General features: G+C 42.1%; 1 protein-coding gene across 1 annotated transcript in view; it reads left to right on the top strand.

Annotated features, from left to right (window-relative positions):
* Positions 1–265: 265 nt before the first annotated feature.
* The window catches only part of LOC134354645 (neurogenic locus notch homolog protein 2-like), a 196,466-nt gene continuing 177,915 nt past the window's right edge, over positions 266–18,816 (top strand). Inside the window, exon 1 of the mRNA XM_063063700.1 lies at positions 266–516. Coding sequence (XP_062919770.1) covers positions 453–516 — 64 coding nt within the window. The 5' untranslated portion in view covers positions 266–452. The remainder of the gene's footprint in view (positions 517–18,816) is intronic.

Here is an 18,816-nt window from a genome sequence, read left to right on the forward strand (position 1 = left end):
GCTTTCATTCTGAAATACTTTACACACTCACGGGAAACTTAACTTTAAAACAGAAGGAAATACCTCCGCTCCGACAAAAAAAAAGAATTCGGCGGTGGGGGTGGAGTTGTTGAGAAAGGAGGCTAAATAGTCCCTGTTGTGTGTCAGAGAGGCGATTAGTGGAAAGCAGTTGATCGGGTTGAGGGGAAGCTCGGAGTGGGATTGAGTACCAGGCGGCGGAAGGGGAAAGGGGTGGTGTGGGGAGGGGCTGCTGCGGCCGCGGAGGTGGAGGAGGAGTGCGCGCGGGTGACGCGGCCGCCAGAAAGTTACTCCGAGTTCCAATGTCGGCAACATTGTAGCAGGGGCGGGTTTGTGGCCGCTGGTGCCCGGCAACTCGACTTTCTCCGGACTCGCTCACCTTATTCCCCAGCTGGCTTATATGAGGATTCTTACTCGGAGGGAGCTGCTGAGAGATGGGAGCCGGCCGGCTTTGGAGCCACTTTTGGGGCGTGCTGGGGGTGACTGCTGTCTGTACAGGTCAGTAGGCAAGGAGCTAGGGCTGGGGTGGTGGGTTGCTTGAGCGGCTTGAAAATGGGGCAACAGGTCAGGATCTGATTTCAGGTGGCCAAGTGTTGTTTGAAGCACGGCCTTTCGCCAGCCTCCTTGCATCTTGTCCGGTTCCCTCTTCTCAAACAAACTTCTGACAGATTTCCATCGCGAGAACGTGGGTTCTCAGTGAACGGTGGTGGTGTGAAGAGAAGGCAGATTCGCGTCTCCCATACTGTATTGTGGCCCGTGTGAGCGCTTAAAATAGAAACGGCAAACTTTTCTGATTGAACGCCGCAACATCGCTAGTTTTTTTTCGGTGCCCGGGATTTTGTACAACGACTCTCTTCATCCCCCCCCCCCCACTTTCACTGAGGGGAGATTCCATTCACTCCTTCCAACCAGCGGTGGAGGCATTGAGTTTGTTTGCCTCTTCCCTCCACTTAGTAAAACCTTCTGTAACAAATTCTGGTCAACTAAATTGAATTTCGTCACCGGGTTCTCCATCTTAAAACTCTGCCGCAGATCCCGGGGAGTAAATAAAATAAGTTTGCGCTTAGAGGAGTGGATCCCACTAGTGTTACCGTGGAGTATATGCCCCCTCTCTCCTTTCCTTCACTTTTCTCTGCTGTTTTGTTTCTTTGCGCTGTTAAACTCGTGGAGTTTGTCGTAGACTTGGCACTACTTGCACGGCGAAATAAGTTTAAAAAGTGGTTTCAAATCTGGATTCAGCCTGTGTCGGTTTGCAGGGGGCTCTTTCCCCTCCCCCGCTTCCCCTCCGTGATTTTTTTTGGGATAAGGAAAGCTAGTTTTAAAAAGTTCGACGAATGGTATCGTCAACGTCAGGAAAGGAACTGAAAGATCACACGGTAGAAATGACAACGTGGAAACTTTTTTAGTCAAAACCCCGGTGATTCATATTTACGCGGAACTGGTGTGTTGGGACCTTGTTTTTTAAAAACTGGAAGAAAAAACCTTTGCAGTTGTTTCTGTCGTGATTGGTCTGCAGAAAAATCGATTCATTAGTAGTGAACTTTGTAATCTTTGTTTTAAAAAATGAATGAACGCTCAGCATTTGTATCACAATTCAATGGAGAAAGTTGTATCTCCCTTGTTTTTACATTGGGGTAATACCTGGTTGGAGGGAACAGTGTGAAGTTCATGGTTTGGCTGCATGAGGCTTCAGCTGTGTCGGTTTGATACGTTCCGATGCTATTGATTCGGCACACCCGCACACATGACATAAGTAGACAGCGACACTGATTTCACTTTGTTACAACGTGTGCGCACTCCAACGTTAAACTGTTCGGTGTTAACTTCGAAAAGTGTCCCAAGGGAGAAGGGAACTATGTAAATTAAAGTATGTATTTGTGGAAACTCCCCAAGGCTTACCAGTAAATGCTCCATTCAGAGCAAAATTTATATTTTAAAAAAAGTCTTCGTATCGCCTCAGTACGTCATTGGAGTGTGTTGTGGGACTTCACATGATTTCCTTTAAAGTTTGGTCAGTGTTGTATATCCTTGTTTTGGGAGCACTATGCCACACTTGGTGATTAATAGCCCTTGGTATAACGGTGTTACGTGTATCATCATAACAGTCACCAGAATAAGGGTTTGGCTCTGACTGACATTATTTCAAGATGAAGTGGGACTAAAGGAATTCTAAACAGTTGGAGAATAATACTGCAGGGAACGAGGCCCCTCTGCCCAGCTTGTACATGCTGACCAAAATGCTGATGTAAGCTTGTCCTATTTGCCCATATCCCTCTAAAACATTTGGAATTCATGCTAAAAAGAGGGCATATAATTGAGCAAAAATTAGTGAGAAGTTAGAGGATTGGAAAATTTTGTTAAAACCACCAGAAGGCAACTAAAAGTCATTAAGAAGGTGAAAATGGAATAGTAAGTTAGCTAGTCAATAATATTAAAGAGGAAACCAGAACTTTTGTCAGATACACAAAGTATAAAAAGGCAAGAGTGGATATCAACCACTGGAAAAATATGCTGGACAGGTAGTAATGGGGGACAATGGTTTACAAACTGAATAAATATTTTGCATCAGTCTTCACTGGAAGACAGTGCAGTATGGTGAAAGTTCCAGGTGTCAGTGGTCAAGGTTGTGAAGGCATTAGTAATAATCTTTCAATAATCATTAGATTCTGGAATGGTTCCAGAAGTCTGAGAAATTGCAAATGTCACTCCAGTCTTGAAGAAGAGAAAGAGGCAGAAGAAAGGAAACTATAGGTCTGACCTCAGTGGTTTGAAAGATGTTGGAGTCAATTATTAAGGATGATGTCTCGGGGTACTTGGAGGCACAGGATAAAATAGGCTGTAGTCAGCATGGTTTCCTCAAAGGAAAATCTTGCCTAGCAAATCTTTTGGAATTCTTTGAAGAAATTATAAGTAGGATAGACAACCTCAGTTGTTGTGTTCTTGGATTTTCAGAAGGCCTTTAACAAGATGCCACACATGAGGCTGCTTAATAAGCTATGAGCCCATGGTATTACAGGAAATATTTTAGCATGGATAAATCTGTGAATGATTGGCAGGAGGCAAGAAGTGGGAATAAAGGGAGCCTTTTCTGGCTGGCTGCCGGTAACTAGGGGTGTTCCACTGGGGACTGTTTTAGGACTGATTCTTTTCAGTTATATGTTAATGATTTGGATGATGGAATTGATGGCTTTGTTGCAAAGTTTGCAGATGATAGGTGGGGGGGGTAGGTAGTTGTGAGGAAATAGAGGCTACAGAAGGACAGACAGATTTCATAACTGGAGTGAAAATTCAAAAAACTTGGGAGTCCTTATGCAGGATTCCCTGTAGTTTGGTTTACAGGTTGAGACAGTGCTGAGGAAAGCAAGTGCAACGTTAGCATTCATTTTGAGAGGACTAGAATGTAAAAGCAAAGATGTAATGTTGAGGCTTCATAAAGCACTGGTGAGGCCTCACTTGGAGTGTTGTGAGCAGTTTTCGGCCCTTTAATCTTAGAAACTGGAGAGTGTTCAAAGGAGGTTCACGAAATTTATTCCAGGATTGAATGGTTTGTCATATGAAGAGTGTTTGACAGCTCTGGGCCTGTAGTCACTAGAATCAGAAGAATGAGGGGTGACCTCATTGAAACCTATCAAAAGGTGAAAAGGTGGGAGAGTCTAAGACCAGAGGACACAGCCTCAGGGGCATCCTTTTAGAATGGAGTTGAGGAGGAATTCCTTTAGCCAATGAGTGGTGAATCTGTGGAATTCTTTGCTACAGGCAGCTGTGAAGGGCAAATCATTATGCATATTTAAGACAGGTTGATAGCTTCTTGATTAGTCAGGTCATGAAGGGATATGGGGAGAAGACAGGAGATTGGGGCTGAGAGGAAAATTGGATCAATCTTGATTAAATGGCAGAGCAGACTCGATGGGCCAAATTGCCTAATTCTGCTCCTATATCTCATGGTCTTATAGTCTTGTGTCTAATTGAGCAAATGTCTTTTTATTCTTATACTTGCCTCAACCAATTTCTCTGGTAGCTTGTTCCACAGAGCTCTGCTTTCTCTATGAAGTTGTCGTCCTTTGCGGTCCTTTTTAAATCTTCCCCCTCTCGACTTAAACCTACTTTGCCTAACTTTGGGTTTCCTTTCTCTGGAGAGAAAAGACTTTATTCACCTTTTCTATGACCATCTTGATTTTATACATCTGGGGGAAGTTGATGAAGGGCCCTGTGTTCTGAGTCATCATGAGTTATTGCATACAAGTTGTAGACCAGCTCATTACTATTGTTGTTTTGCTTCCCAAAATACTACAACACACTATTGGAGAATTGGGACTGACTGATGTGTTAGTGTCCTGTACTTTGTATGTAGGTATTGCAGGGGGTGGGGGTTTAATGTAGTCCACTAGTTGGGACTGTGCATCAGTGGATGTTGGAGAGCAATGCAAACTGGACCTATGTGTTGCAGCATTTGCTGAACGCAAAAATGGAGAACGTTGATGGTGGAAGTACATCTTGCGGAAATCTGAGAGTTTTTGTTAAGGACACAAAACCTGCACACGAAGCTCAATGTACTTTGTATAACCTGGCTGGTATGGTGTTGCTAGTGACTCGGCTGCTAAGTTGATAAGGGACTTTGGTTGCAAGGAATGGTAGAAGATATGTTGAATATTTTCTGTTGGACTGAGTGTATTGAATGGGTTGCAGGAAGTAGAATAAAACAGTCATGCAAGTCAGGGAGGGGTTACTTGTGTTAAAATGTCTCCTTGTAAAGTGATGCTTGCCTTTTGACTGCAAATAGTGTGGAGAGGTAGTGCTTTTGGCAGAAATGTAATTGCTGAGGATTTATGCTGTGATTAGGCAGTGCTGTTTGTCTGTAGCTTCCTGAAATCAGACTGCAGTGTGATTGCACTTAAGAGATTATACCTTTCAACTGCAGGAGCCAGGTTTGCTTCTGAGCATGGGCAAGATATGACAGGAGGATAATCTTAATTATTCTATTTCACAAATTCAAAATACCATGCCAGTTTCAGACCTGATTCTGTTCCTTGACCAGGCCCCTTGTAGTTGCATGGAGTATTGTCTTGAGAGGCAGTGTGCTGCAGTACTTATAAATGCATGATTGAATGCAGAGATCCTGAGGTGTTGAGCCAAGGAATGAGTGAGGAAAATACTTGGAGCAAGGACCACAGGTTGCATTTCTTTTCTCCAATTTCAGAAGTTAAATGATAATAAGACAGCCCAAACCCAGTATTCTGGCCCCTTTCCTGATTTGGAAGGTACTTGTGTAAACCCTATTCCTTCCCTGATTCTGATGTTGGTGTTTAAATTATTGTGTAGATTGTGTTTGACAAACCTGGAGTTTTCAACAAGTGCTTGCAGTTGTTAATTCAGAAACATTACAGACAATGACATAACAATTTTAACTCTCAAGTTATTTCCTCCTTTCCCCCCCACCCCAACCACCATTGCAATGAATGATAATATCTTAAAAAGCAGGATATTTCAATGTTCTCTTGCTCCATTGAGTGGAGTAAATTGTATTTAATAGTATATGGAAAGAGACATTGTGAAACTGCAAGGAAATGTCTGGTGGATTTAGAATGAGATTGTTGTTTCATCTGTAGTTGATTTCTGTTTTGATATCCATGTCAGTGTGTGGTTCAGTTCCAGAGTGGTTGTTGGCCTTCTGATTTGTTGTTTGGTGAGTGTGACTCAAGGACCTGTAAGCCGAATAACAAGCCAAGTTTCATAATATCCTCACAGCTGAAGTCTAAGCAACACTCTATCAACAACTGAAGAACAGGATAGAAGAGCATTTTACAGGTCAGGGTATGTTCCTGGTTTGTGGGGAGACCGGATTTACCATCTGAATGCCATCTGAGGGCCACCTATGGAAAAACACAGCCAGATTCTGGTACCTTCGGTTAAGTATAAAACCCAAATATTATTCTTCTGCACCACCCTTGACACATCTCCTGTCTTTAATTTTTCATGCCAGAAGCTGCAACTTCTCTAGAAGTTAGAAAATGCTGGAAGTATTTGTCAGGCAGTATATGTGGAGAGAGCAAACCTTTCAAATAGATGATCTTGTTGTGTAAGTTGAATACTTTTAGCAAGTAGTACTTGAATAAAGACATAAGTTTTTATTCAACGTTTCCTCTTGGAATTTTTTAAAAGTGTATCAGCCAACCTTTGGAGAATTGGTTATTGAATGGTCTGTGCATTACCAGTGACTAGAGCACAATACCTGAAGGGCAAAAGTCCATTTCAAGCCATTCAAAACAAAATGCAAAGCTATCTACTTTCTTTTAACTAAGCTGAATCTTCATGCATTTCTCTCATTTCAGGACACAATTAATTCCCTATTACACAAATCAGTATATAGCGCAACTTCAGTTTTATATGGGAATTCATGTTTGTTTGTGACCTGTTTTATAAGAATAAAATCTAGGAGGGAGTGGTGCAAAGCTGTGATTCAAAGGTGCGTGTAACAACTTTTTGAATGATCTCTTTGGAATGGGAGACAAGATTACCGCAGGATTGGACCCCAGTGTTGTACAAGGGTAGATTTGTGCCTAGCAGAAATGGACACTTTAAACTTATGTTGATATGGGTTTTGGTCTGGACCTGTGCCTATCAGAATCTTTGAATTAAGATGTCATTGAAGCCTTGTTCCAGATAACTGTGTAGATAGCAGAATTGCACTCCAGCATTAAGGAGTGGGGAAATATTTACATTTTGGAGATGAGCAATAAATCTGATTATGTTCTTGAACTGGAACTTTTGCACTTTCAATGCACGAGGACTCCCAAATTCCTTGAACCTTGTACTTTATTTGAATTTTCTCTTTTTAGAAAATAATCTATGCCTTTTATTCTTTCTACCCAAGTGCCTGACCATACACTTCCCTAAATGTATTCCGTCTGCCGCCACTTTGCCCATTCTCCTAATCTGTGTAAGTGCTTCTGCAAGCTCCCTGTTCATCCACTATCTTTCAATCATCTGCAAGCATTTTTATACTGTGCTGTATTGTTATCGCTTCTGTTCTAGTGCAAGAAAGCCATCCAGGTCATGAGCGTTTTGTTCCATTTGTTCAGAGTCAAATTTATTACGCTGATGTATGTTATGAAATTTGTTATTTTGCCACAAAAAGACGATGTAAGATAAAAATTACTGTCAATTTCAAGAAAGCACAAAAAGAAAAAAAAGTTGAGTTTGTTAAACCACAGATGTGCCCAGTGGCTTGAGGAAACCAAAAGGGAGATGTCAAGGAAACCCTGCTTGGGCATGAAGGAAGTTTAGAGAGGTGAAACCAGAAGGCTTGTGGGTGTTTGGAAGTTTGATGGAAGGATAGAAGTTGTGGTATGCGAGTCATCAGGCTTTGTACCACTTCTTCAGGCATATCATGGATGGTGAGGGTCCTTAATGACAGATGCCATCACTTGATGTCCTGTGGTGGGGTTAATCATGCCTGTGATGGAACTGGCTGATTCTACAACCCTCGCGGCCTCTTGCCATCCTGTGCATTGGAGCTTCCATACCAGGCTGTGATGTAACCAGTCCGAATGCTCTCTGTCTTTCAAAATTTGCAGGTCTTTGGTGTCATACCAAGTCTCCTCAGAAATTCTAGCAAAGTAAAGATGCTGATGTATTTTCAAATATACAACATCCACTGGTTCCCCTTTATCCACTGCTCTCATTTTAACCCCACAGAATTCTTGTAAGTTTGTCAAACAGGGCCAGCCCATCATGAATCCATGTTAAGTCCGCCTGATGGAATCATTTCTATCTAAGTGCCTTGCTATTTCTTAATGATAGCTTCAAGCAAATTCTTGACCACAGGTGTTAAGCTAACTGGCCTATAGTTACACAAACACAAGAAAATCAGCAGATGCTGGATATCCAAAGCAACACACAAAATGCTATAGGTATCTACCTTTTGCCTAGCAACACACATCAAAGTTGCTGGTGAGCGCAGCAGGCCAGGCAGCATCTCTAGGAAGAGGTACAGCCGACGTTTCGGGCCAAGACCCTTCGTCACCCAAAACGTCGACTGTACCTCTTCCTAGAGATGCTGCCTGGCCTGCTGCGTTCACCAGCAACTTTGATGTGTGTTGCTTGAAATTCCAGCATCTGCAGAATTCCTCATGTTCACGTCATACCTTTTGCCTATATTGTTTTGAAACAGTGACGGTCACTTGTTCTCTCCCAATCTGCGGGAACATGCGCACCAGAGTGTAAAGAATTTTGGTGGGTTTGCCACATCTTCCACCACTTATTTCAGTGCCTTGGGATGCTCCCATCAGGACCAGGAGGCTTGTCTCGTTTTCGGCTCATTAGTTTGTTCCATACTACTACTTAAGTGATAATGATTGTAATGAGCTCCTCACTTCCCATCGTATCCATAATATCTCATTTTGGCATGCTAGACATATTCTCCACTGTGAAGGCCAACACAAAATAGTTGTTCAAAGCCTCACCCATTTCCACATTACCCAATATTAATTCCCCTTTCTCATCTTCCACTTCCGCTTTGTATAATTATAAAGCTGCTCTCTGTTTTTATATTTTGTGCTTGTGGACATTCATGATATCTTCCTTTTCCTAATTGTTGGCTTAGTGGTTCTTTGTTGCTTTAAGGTTTTTCTAATTTTCCAGCTTCCCACTACTTTGGGGACTTCGCATGAACCTTTTGTCTGATGTCTTTTATTCCCTTAGTTGTCCAAGGCTGGCTCTCTCCACTCTCCTTGTTTTTAACTGGAATACACTTTTGTTGAACACCATGAAAAAATCTCTGTGAATTTGACTCACCCAATCTCTGTGCAAGTTTAGGTCCCCCCATGACAATTCCTGTTCCACTGATGTTCTTATTTTGCATGCAAGGTTGTTACTGTGACAGTGCTGAACCAGCCACTCTGTCTCAATGCTGTATGTTGCTTCATTGCCATCTGAGATCCTACCAACAACAGTGAAGTCATTGGTGAATTGATGTCTTTTTTAAACTGTGCTTAGTTACACAGTATGTATCCTTGAGGTGTGAGGAGGAGTTGTTACTACCAGTCCATGCTCTTGATAAGGATGTTGAGAATTCAGTTGCAGTGGGAGTTTCTAAGTCCCAGGTTTTAAAGCTCGTTGATTAATATTGAAAGGATGAATGATGGTGTTGATTGCTGAGCTGTAATCAGTAATCTTGTAATGTTTTGATAAATTGGTAGTGTGAAAAGATCAGGAACCTTTCAAACAAGAAAATGGTGGGCCTGCACCAAAACCTGTATATACGATAGGCACCAATCTCCACAGCAGAGATTGTGGGAGAGATTACAAAATTAGTTTCAATTGCTAGGAAAAGGTTAGTGACCACTCACTTTGCCTACCAGTTAGCTGCACAAGGCATTGATAACCGTTGCATGTTATAACAATATGTCCTTCAGTCAGATTACAAGGCTCCCAAAATGGTCAGATTTTTGGGAACCATTGGTACGGAGTTTCTATTCTTTCCCAGGACTTGTCACATGTCCTGTCTCAAATCAGTCAATGTGTCCCAATATCTTCTGAAAGCATTAGTTTGTCTCTGTATGAGTCAGTGTTGATGCTCCGCTGACTCTGGAAATTCCACGTTTTACCTTTGCTGCTGAGGCATAAGCCATCTTATGGGAAAGCCTGTTCTCACATTGCAAGCTTCCTCAAAAGTGTGAGCCACGGAGTTACAAATAGAAACAGCCCATTGCCCCATTGAGTCTATGCAGACCATCAGTCCCCCATTTTGGTCTTAAACTAATCACATTTTATTCTCTTCACATTATTCCTGAACTTGATCACTCATCTGCATGCCAGGGCAATTTGCAGCGGCTAGTTGGCCTACCTGCCTACACATGGGAGGAAACTGGAGCACCTGGAGAAAACCCAGAGAATATACGTTCTGTGCATTGATACACCAAGTGAGTAGGATTGAAGCTGAACTGCCTGAGCAGTGAGCCAGTAGCTTTGTAAGCTGTATTGGGCCTACAGTGGGGCCCGCCATAAATATAGGTCCAAGCTGAACGAGTAAGGGTCCCAACATCAGCTGGAATCATTTGTTCTTTAGCCCTTGAATTTGGTGACAAAGATACGTCTAGTTAATTTGATAAAATCATTGCCTTTACAGAGAAATTTGAGAATAAACTGCCTAGCTTCCAATTCTTTTTGTGTCTTAATAATCTGCTTTTAAGTATTTGGAGTAAGATCCTGATCAACAGATGACCTGGCTCTTTGCTTTCCTCTGGTCTATAGGTTTCCCACACAAAGTGCTTTTGTATAAATGAGCAGAAAGTCCCAGGCCAAAACTAAGGAAATTGTAACAGCATCTGTCCTTTGTAAGCTGCAAGTCTAGCCATTTGGGAAGTGTTCAATATTCAGTCTGCAAAAATGTTGGGAACTTCACCAACTTCTGAAACTGTGTGCTGAAACATGAAGTGTTACTACTTTCCTAACAGTGAAAGTATTCAGGCTTTGCTGATAAACTCTTGTAGGAAGGTCTGAGCATCAGAATCAAGTTTATTCTCACTGACTTGTATGTCGTGAAACTTGTTGTTTTGCAGCAGCAGTACTGTATCTGAGGTGGGAAAAGGAGCAGTGTGGGGTGAGGGAAGGGGTGCGTGGGGTGGGGAAAAGAATTGTGAGACATGGTGACTGCTACTAAATTGAGTGCTAAAGATATTTTCAATACCATTCTCAACTGCAGGATTGCATAGCTCAACTGTAATTGTATGTTATGCCCAAAGACTCAGCTGGTAAATGATTTTGTACATTTAACTCATCTGGACAACAAATATGTTGCCATAAGACTGAGTGCCTTTAAAGTCAGGGAGGTGCAGCACTTCCTCTCATTGTAACCATCTTTCTAATGGATTTGCAAATGTAGCTGTTCCCTGTCTCCTTGTCATGGTTTTGGAGAGGGTGGATTATCTTAGCTGAGGTTCAGGGGATGGGGGGAGTGAAGGCAAAACAGGGCTGAGTATATTGCTCGAACAAGAGTGGGACTTTGGAAAAGATTCCAGGAAAATAAATGAAGTGTTGATGCTACCAAGAAACACACAGCAGGATCTGCTTCAAATAAAATGAAGTTTTGCACTGATTTGAGAATGTTTGTTGCTGACCTCAATTATGTATGGCAGGAGAGTTCAGTTCCTTAGTTATGCCTACCACATTTTTGTCCCCATCTCAGTCAGTTACTGCTGTTGATATGCAGTGACTGATCCAAGCAGAAAAGTTCAGCTGTGTCATTGAGGTGAGAATATGATTTTAGGTTGGTTGTGATTTCCTACAAGGTCAGCTTGCGTGACATTACTCTTGCCTGAATTTCCTTCATGAATAATGTTTGGCCAACCCTTTGGAATTAAATGCATCATCGGGACCTTAAGAAGAGAAAATTGGTGGGCTATGGCATCTGTAGGCACTGCATTTAATATCTGCTTACCTGTATTCTTCTCCAACATTAAGCATCTAACAAAATAGAACCCAAGTTTTCACTGCAACTTTTTTTTGAGCCCCTGTTTGATACTCAGTTTCAGGTGGCTTTAATTTTGGTGCCTTATTGATAGGATTGGAATGTAGTGACACCAAGTGGCAAGATTATTACAGCAACCTACAAGTGGGTCCTGTCACATTCCTCTGCTCAAAATGCCAACTACATTGGTTGATGTGGTCACAAACCAGACAAACGGGTTTCAGGCACAAACACTGGTTTGTGAGACAATGGTTAATTGCAGGGAGGAACAGCTCTTTGCGTTGGTACTGGTTTATTGTGATAAGATACCAAGATGAATCACAGTAAAGGCGGGTTTATTTTCTCAGTTTCAGGAAAGTTAATTTCTTTTTACCAGGCTGCTCCAGGTTGGAAGGTTTTTGTTGTTGCTATTAGTTGAATGGTAGGTGAACGGTAGAATCTGTGGTGGTGGGGGAGGGGGGGGGGTGGAGAAGAGAGTGGTTGATGGTTGGCCTGGGTTAAAAGACTTGTTCCTCTGGTGAATCTGTCTTAACTCTGAGACTAATGGGTGGTAGGTGAGGGGTGGGGCTATTGTTCAAACCATTTATTGGCAGTTGAAATAATGTAGGATTGGATGCTCCTGTTTTGTCCCACTCAGCTAGTGACATTCATTGTGTAGTTTTTAGTTACAGGATGTGGATGTTAATGGTAAGGCCAGCTTCAATTGCGTATCCCTAAAGCTCATGAGTTGGTGGTGCTGAGCTACTATCTGCAACCAGAGTTCTTTTGGCTACTTTTCTGGGATGAAGCTGTTGAAGGAAAAGAAATATTTTTACATCAGATGATTGTGACCTTGTTCTGCATTTGTCTTCTTCCCACTAACCTTTAGCAGCCATCCCTGTCTATCTCCATCTGTCTTAAAATTGTTCTCCGATTTGCTTCCACCACCCTTTGGGGAGAGAGCTGTAAACACTCTCTGAAAGAAAGAATCTTGCCTCCTCTCTGAATTGGATGGACGACCCCCCCCCCCCCGTTAGAGGCTTTCTCATGAAAAGAAACTTCCAACCTGTCGCGATCTCTCAATATTCTGTTCAAATCCCTTCCCACTTCCCAAAACTCTGTCAACTACTTTACTGGCCTGTCCAGACTTTCCTCAGAAGATGTTGAGTTTAGATACCAATAAAGTGAATGAAGACTTGAGAACCTGCTGTGCTACAGTTGCAATGTTCCACTTGTCGTTAACCTTCCATGGTAGGAGGCTGAGGGTTTTAGACATGTTGTGGAAGAAGCTTTCCCTGTAGTGATGAATGTCCCACCAGCCTATGATGCAGTACTGGTGCAGGAGTTAGGAAGTATGAAGGATATTGAATAGGTGCAAGTCAAGCAAACTGCTGCTTCCTACAACCTGCCAAGTTTTGTTGGAACTCCACTTGTTCAGGCAAGTATGAGGTATTAGGTCACAATCGCCATTGTCATTTCTGTTTTGTGGATGTTTGAGGAGTCAAGGTCAATCACTAGATGCAGCATATCAAGCGTCATATCTGCCTGTGCAGCTACTAGGTATTAAATAACTGAGGTTTGATGGAAGTAATGGGGGTGTGGAAACTTGGTTAATGGAGGGAATATAGTTGTGGTTAGTGTTTTGGCATTAGAGGAACAGAAAAAGTGATGCCCAAGAGAAATTTTGATCAATGCCATTGAGATTTTAGGTAACAAAAGAAAAAAATTAGGCACTGCATCGCTCCTTCATTTTGGTGGCAGATATATTTTGGCTGAATGACTGACTATGTGAATGAAGCAGATATACTCCAAAGCAGTTTGTTGTCAATTTCCAGATATGGTACTGTTAAAAAAATGTTAACAAAGTACTGTATTAAAAAAATGTAAACTGAGATCTGTTGTCAGCCTGAATCTATGAATCTATGTGATACTTGTTTGCTCCATAAGTTGACAGGAGAGTGAAGGTAAGAAGCTGTATTTGCTGCTGATGATTTATTAAGTTGGAGGCAGATGCTTGGGTATGTGTTTGCTGAAGCAATTCACTGACATCTTGACTTGCATTGCATTGAAACATGTATATTGTCAAAAATATTCATAGCAGCAGGAGCAAACGTGCAGCAAAGGAGCACTATTCGCAGCACTGAGCAGTAATTTTGTGTGTGATGCTGTAGTTCGATGTTCTGTCGTCTTCCTGCTGCTCAAGTCACTTTCTGTGACTGGATGGTCGCCTCACTGCAGTCCTGAAGAGAGAATATCGGCAGTTAGGTTGGAAGCTGAAAAGCAGGGCCTCCAGGACAGTGATGTCTGGATTGCTGCCTGTGCCAGGCACCAGTGAGGTTCCAAATAGGAGGATTTGGCAGATAAATGTGTGGCTGAGGAATTGGTGCAGGTGGCAGGGTTCAGATTTCTGGATCATTGGGATCTCTTTTGAGGAAGGTATGACCTGTACAAAAAAAGACTGGTTACACCTGAACCTGAGGTGGGTTCAATATCCTTGCAAGCATGTTTGCTAGAACTGTTGGGGAGGGTTTAAACTACTTTGACAGGGGGTGCGAAAAGCAGTGGATAGGGCTGAGGATGGGGCAGTTGGTGTACAAGTAATGCAGTTGGAGATTGGCAAGTACGACGTGTGGGCATCACTGAGTCATGGCTGATAGATCATAGGTGGAAATTTAACACTGAAGGATATGCATTGTATCGGGAGGACAGGCTGGGAGGTGGAGAGTTTGGGGTGGCTCTGATTTTTAAAAAAAAATCAAATCGTTAGAAAGAGGTGACATAAGATCAGAAGATACTTGTGGGTAGTTAAGAAACTGCAATGGTAAAATGACTCAGAATTGTATATTCTGAACAGTAGCCAGGATGTGGGATACAAATTAGAATGGGAGATACAAAAGGCATGTAAAAGGACAATGTTGCAATAGTGATGGGGATTTGAATATCCAGGTAGATTGGGGAAAGTTGTATTGGTGCTGGATCCCAAGAGGGGAATTTGTAGATGGCTTTTTAGAGAAGCTTGTGGTTGAGCCCACCAGGGGAAAGGCAATTCTGGATTAGGCATTGTGTAATGAGCCAGATTTGATGAGGGAGCTTAAGGTAAATGAACCCTTAGGAGAGAGTAATTATATGATAAAATTCACCTTTGCTGTTTGAGAAGGGGAAGCTAACTCCAATGTATCAGTATTACGATGGAGTAAAGGGAATTACAGAGACATGAGAGTAGCTGGCCAAAGATGATTGGAAGGGGACCCAGGCAGGGGTGTTGGCAGAACAGCAGTAGGAGTTTCCATGGGCAATTAAGAAGGTGCAGGATTAGTACATCTCAAAGATGAAGCAGTATTCTAAAAGGAACGTGAGGCAACCATGGCTGACAAGGGAAGACAAGGACAGCAGAAAAGGAAAAGGGCAAGCATATAATACAGTAACAATTAGTGGGAAGGTAGAGGATTGGAAAACTTTTGAAAGCCAACAAAAGGCCACAAAAAAAAAGCCAGGAGGAGGAGGAGAAAGGTGAAATGTGAAGGTAATCTAGCCAATAAGACAAAGAAGGATACCAAAGAATTTTTCAGACATATAAGAAGTGAGTAGATTTCAGACCACTGGGAAATGATGCTGGAGAGGACAAAGAAATGACAGATGAACATAAGTATTTTGTGTCAGCCTGCACTGTGTAAGACACTAGTAGTATGACAGAAATTAAAGAGCATCGGGTGCAGAAGTGAATGTACAGTAGTTGGTACAGATAAGGAGAAGGTACTTGGGAAACAAAGTAGATAAGTCACCTGGACCAGATGGTCTACACCCCAGAGTTCTGAAAGAGGTTGCTGAAGAGATTGTGGAGGCATTAGGAGTGATCTTTCAAGAATTACTAGATTCAGGAATGTCTCGGGAGGACTGGAAAATTACAAATGTCATTCCACTTTTTAAGAATGGAGGAGGGCAGAAAAAAGGAAATTATAAGCCAGTTAGCCTGACTTCAGTGGATCAGAAGATGTTAGAGTCCATTATTAAGGATGAGGTTTGGGGATACTTGGAAGCACATAATAAAATGACCTAAAGTCAGCATGGTTTCCTGAGGGGAAATCTTGCCTGACAAATCGTGGAAATTCTTTGAGAAAATAGCAGGCAGCATAGAAAAAGGAGAGTCAGTGGATGTTGTTTACTTGGATTTTTCAGACGGCCTTTGACAAGTTGTGCACAAGATGAGACCCATAGTATTACAAGAAAGATACCAACATGAATAGAAGATTGGCTGACTGGCAGGAGGCAGAGTCAGAGTAAAGAGGACCTATTCTGACTGGTTACCGGTGACTAGTGGTGCTCTGCAGGAGACTGGATTGGGACAGCTTTTCGCATTTATGTACATGATTTGGATGATGGAATTGATGGCTTTGTGGCCAGTTTTGTAGACAACACAAAGATGGGTGGAGGTGCAGTTAGTGTTGTGGAAGCAGGGAGTCTGCAGAAGGAATTGGATTAGATTGGGAGAATGGGTAAAGATGTGGCAGATGGAATAGAGTATAAGAAAGTGTGTGGACATGCACTTTGGTAGAATGAGCAACAGCTATTTTCTGAACAAGGAGAAAATTTAAATATCTGAGTTGCAAAGGGACTTAGGAATCTTTGTGTTGGATTCCATAAAAAATAATCTTCAAGTTGTGGTGACAAGAAATGATTCAGATGATATAAAATGTCAGAAGGGAATTTCCCTCCTTGCAAGCAGTTTTGTAAATTTAATTTATCTTTATGAGAAATGTAGCTGTGTGAAAACCCTGTAAAGGTTGTCCAAGTACTTTTAACTCCAGTGTAATCTTTAGTTTATTCAAATTTTGTCCATGAACTCCTGAAACACAATTTTAACAATGGGAGTAAACTGTACATCCACAATCATGAAATGCTTTGAGAAGTTGGTAATGACTAGACCGAGCTCCTGCCTCAGTAAGGACCTGGACACATTGCAATTTGCCTAACACTGCAATAGGTCAACAGCAGGTGTACTCTCAGTGGTTCTTCACATAGCCTTAGACCACCTGGACAACACAAACACCTATGTCAGGATACTGTTCATCAACTATAGCTCAGCATTTAATACCATCATTCCCACAATCCTGATTGAGAAGTTGCAGAACCTGGACCTCTGTACCTCCCTCTGCAATTGGATCCTTGATTTCCTAACTGGAAGTCTATACTCTATGTGGATTGGTGATAAAATCTCCTCCTCACTGATGATCAAAACTGGTGCACCTCAGGAGTGTGTGCTTAGCCCACTGCTCTACTCTGTATATACACATGACTGTGTGGCTAGGCCATCTATAAATTTGCTGATGATGCAACCATTGTTGGTAGAATCTCAGATGGTGATGAGAGGATGTGCAGGAGTGAGGTGCAGTGGAGAGGTGTCACACAACAACCTACAAACATTAGTAAGACAAAAAAGCTGATTGTGGACTTCAGGAAGGGTAAGATGAAGGAACACATACTAATCCTCCTAGAAGGGTCAGAAGTGGAGAGAGTGAGCAGTTCCAAGATCTCTGAGGATCTAACCTGGTCCCATCGACTGTACCTCTTCCTAGAGATGCTGCCTGGCCTGCGCGTTCACCGGCAACTTTTATGTGTGTTGCTTGAATTTCCAGCATCTGCAGAATTCCTGTTGTCTGCAGATTTCCTCGTGTTTGCCCATCATATCGATGCAGTTTTAAAGAAGGCAAGACGGTGGCTATACTTCATTAGTCTAAAGAGATTTGGTATGTCAACAAATACACTCAAAAACTTCTATAGATGTACTGTGGAGAGCAGTCTGACAGGCTGCGTCACTGTCTTGGTATGGGGGTGCGGGGTGGTGGCTACTGCACAGGACGAAAAGAAGCTGCAGAGGGTTGTAAATTTAGTTAGCTCCGTCTTGGGTACTAGCCTACAAAATACCCAGAACATCTCCAAGGAGTGGTGTCTCAGAAAGTCAGCGTCCACTATTAAGGACGTCCAGCACCCAGGGCATGCCCTTTTCTCACTGTTACTATCAGGTAGCAGGTACAGAAGCCTGAAGACACACACTCAGCGATTCCCTCTGCCATCCGATTCCTAAATAGACATTAAACCCTTGGACACTACCTCACTTGTTTAATATATATTATTTCAGTTGTTTGCAAGATTTTTAATCTAGTCAATATAAATATACTATAATTGATTTACTTATTTTGTGTTTTTTTTTCTATATTATGTATTGTATTGAACTGCTAAGTTAACACATTTCACGTCACATGATAATAAACCTGATTCTGACGGTATTGACTCCTTTTGACTTGCTGGATTCCAGATTCATTTACACGCATAGTTGGACCAACTGGATGCATTTTTAACCGCAGTTCCTCTAGCACATCTGGTCCATGTCTCTTTATTGCTACCCCATTGCTGCCAAAATCCAAATTCAGACATTGTATCAATTTATGAAATGTTCTTTTGAGTCATCAGTCTCAGATTGCAGTTGAGATTATTGTAGCTGGCATTCTTGCAAACATATCCCATTGTATCAGCTTCTCCATCCTGAGTGAATGCTGTTGGCGTCTCATGTCTTTGCATGTTTTTGATGCTCAACTCTTAAATCCTTTCAGAGCTTCAGTTGTGTTGTTTTAATACCTCTTTGGTGTAGCTCTCTGTCCCTTTTCAACTTTTTGGGGTTTTTATTTGACTTTTTTTAAATGTCTCAACATTGCTAACACATTTCAGTCATGTTCATATGAATAATGCGTATGTTGACAGAGTTCTGGAAGATTATAACAGTAATAGCAGGAAACCAAGATTAAACTGACCAACTGTATATTTTCATTTGATGAGATGCTCGTGGTTCTGTCTGGACCACCACTGACTGTACAAAGTCAATGTTCCAGTGGAAGGTTGATAACTGCACCACATTTGGTTTCCTTTGTAGTTTTGGTCGTAGGCAGCGGTTAAGTCAGAACACTTAGAAAAGGCCAATTTTAATTAACTCTTCTGTACTTGACTGTTACCCTGTTAGGTTTCTGTTGTGCATAATCTTGCTTAAAATATTTGAGAGCACTTGAGGTGCTTGAGACTGGCAAAGCAGTGCACTGAAAAGCAGGAAGTGGTTTTGGGTGAGTGGCCTTCTCAGCTAACATGGTGTGAATGGCCCGTTTTTGTGCCACAAATGTCTGTGCTGTTAACTGATGTGATTCCTGAGAGCTGTGTATTTCCTTCGGTTTGAAGATGAGGAATTTGGGGAGTGAACCCTCTCTCGATCTCTTAGTGTACTGAAATTAGTTTTTCAGCCCACCATTTCACTTTGACCACCGGCTGCCTTTCTACACTGATCCCTTTTATTAGCACCAAGTCAGTAG

This window comes from Mobula hypostoma, chromosome 12 (assembly GCF_963921235.1).
Source record: "Mobula hypostoma chromosome 12, sMobHyp1.1, whole genome shotgun sequence".
Taxonomy (NCBI): Eukaryota; Metazoa; Chordata; class Chondrichthyes; order Myliobatiformes; family Myliobatidae; genus Mobula; species Mobula hypostoma.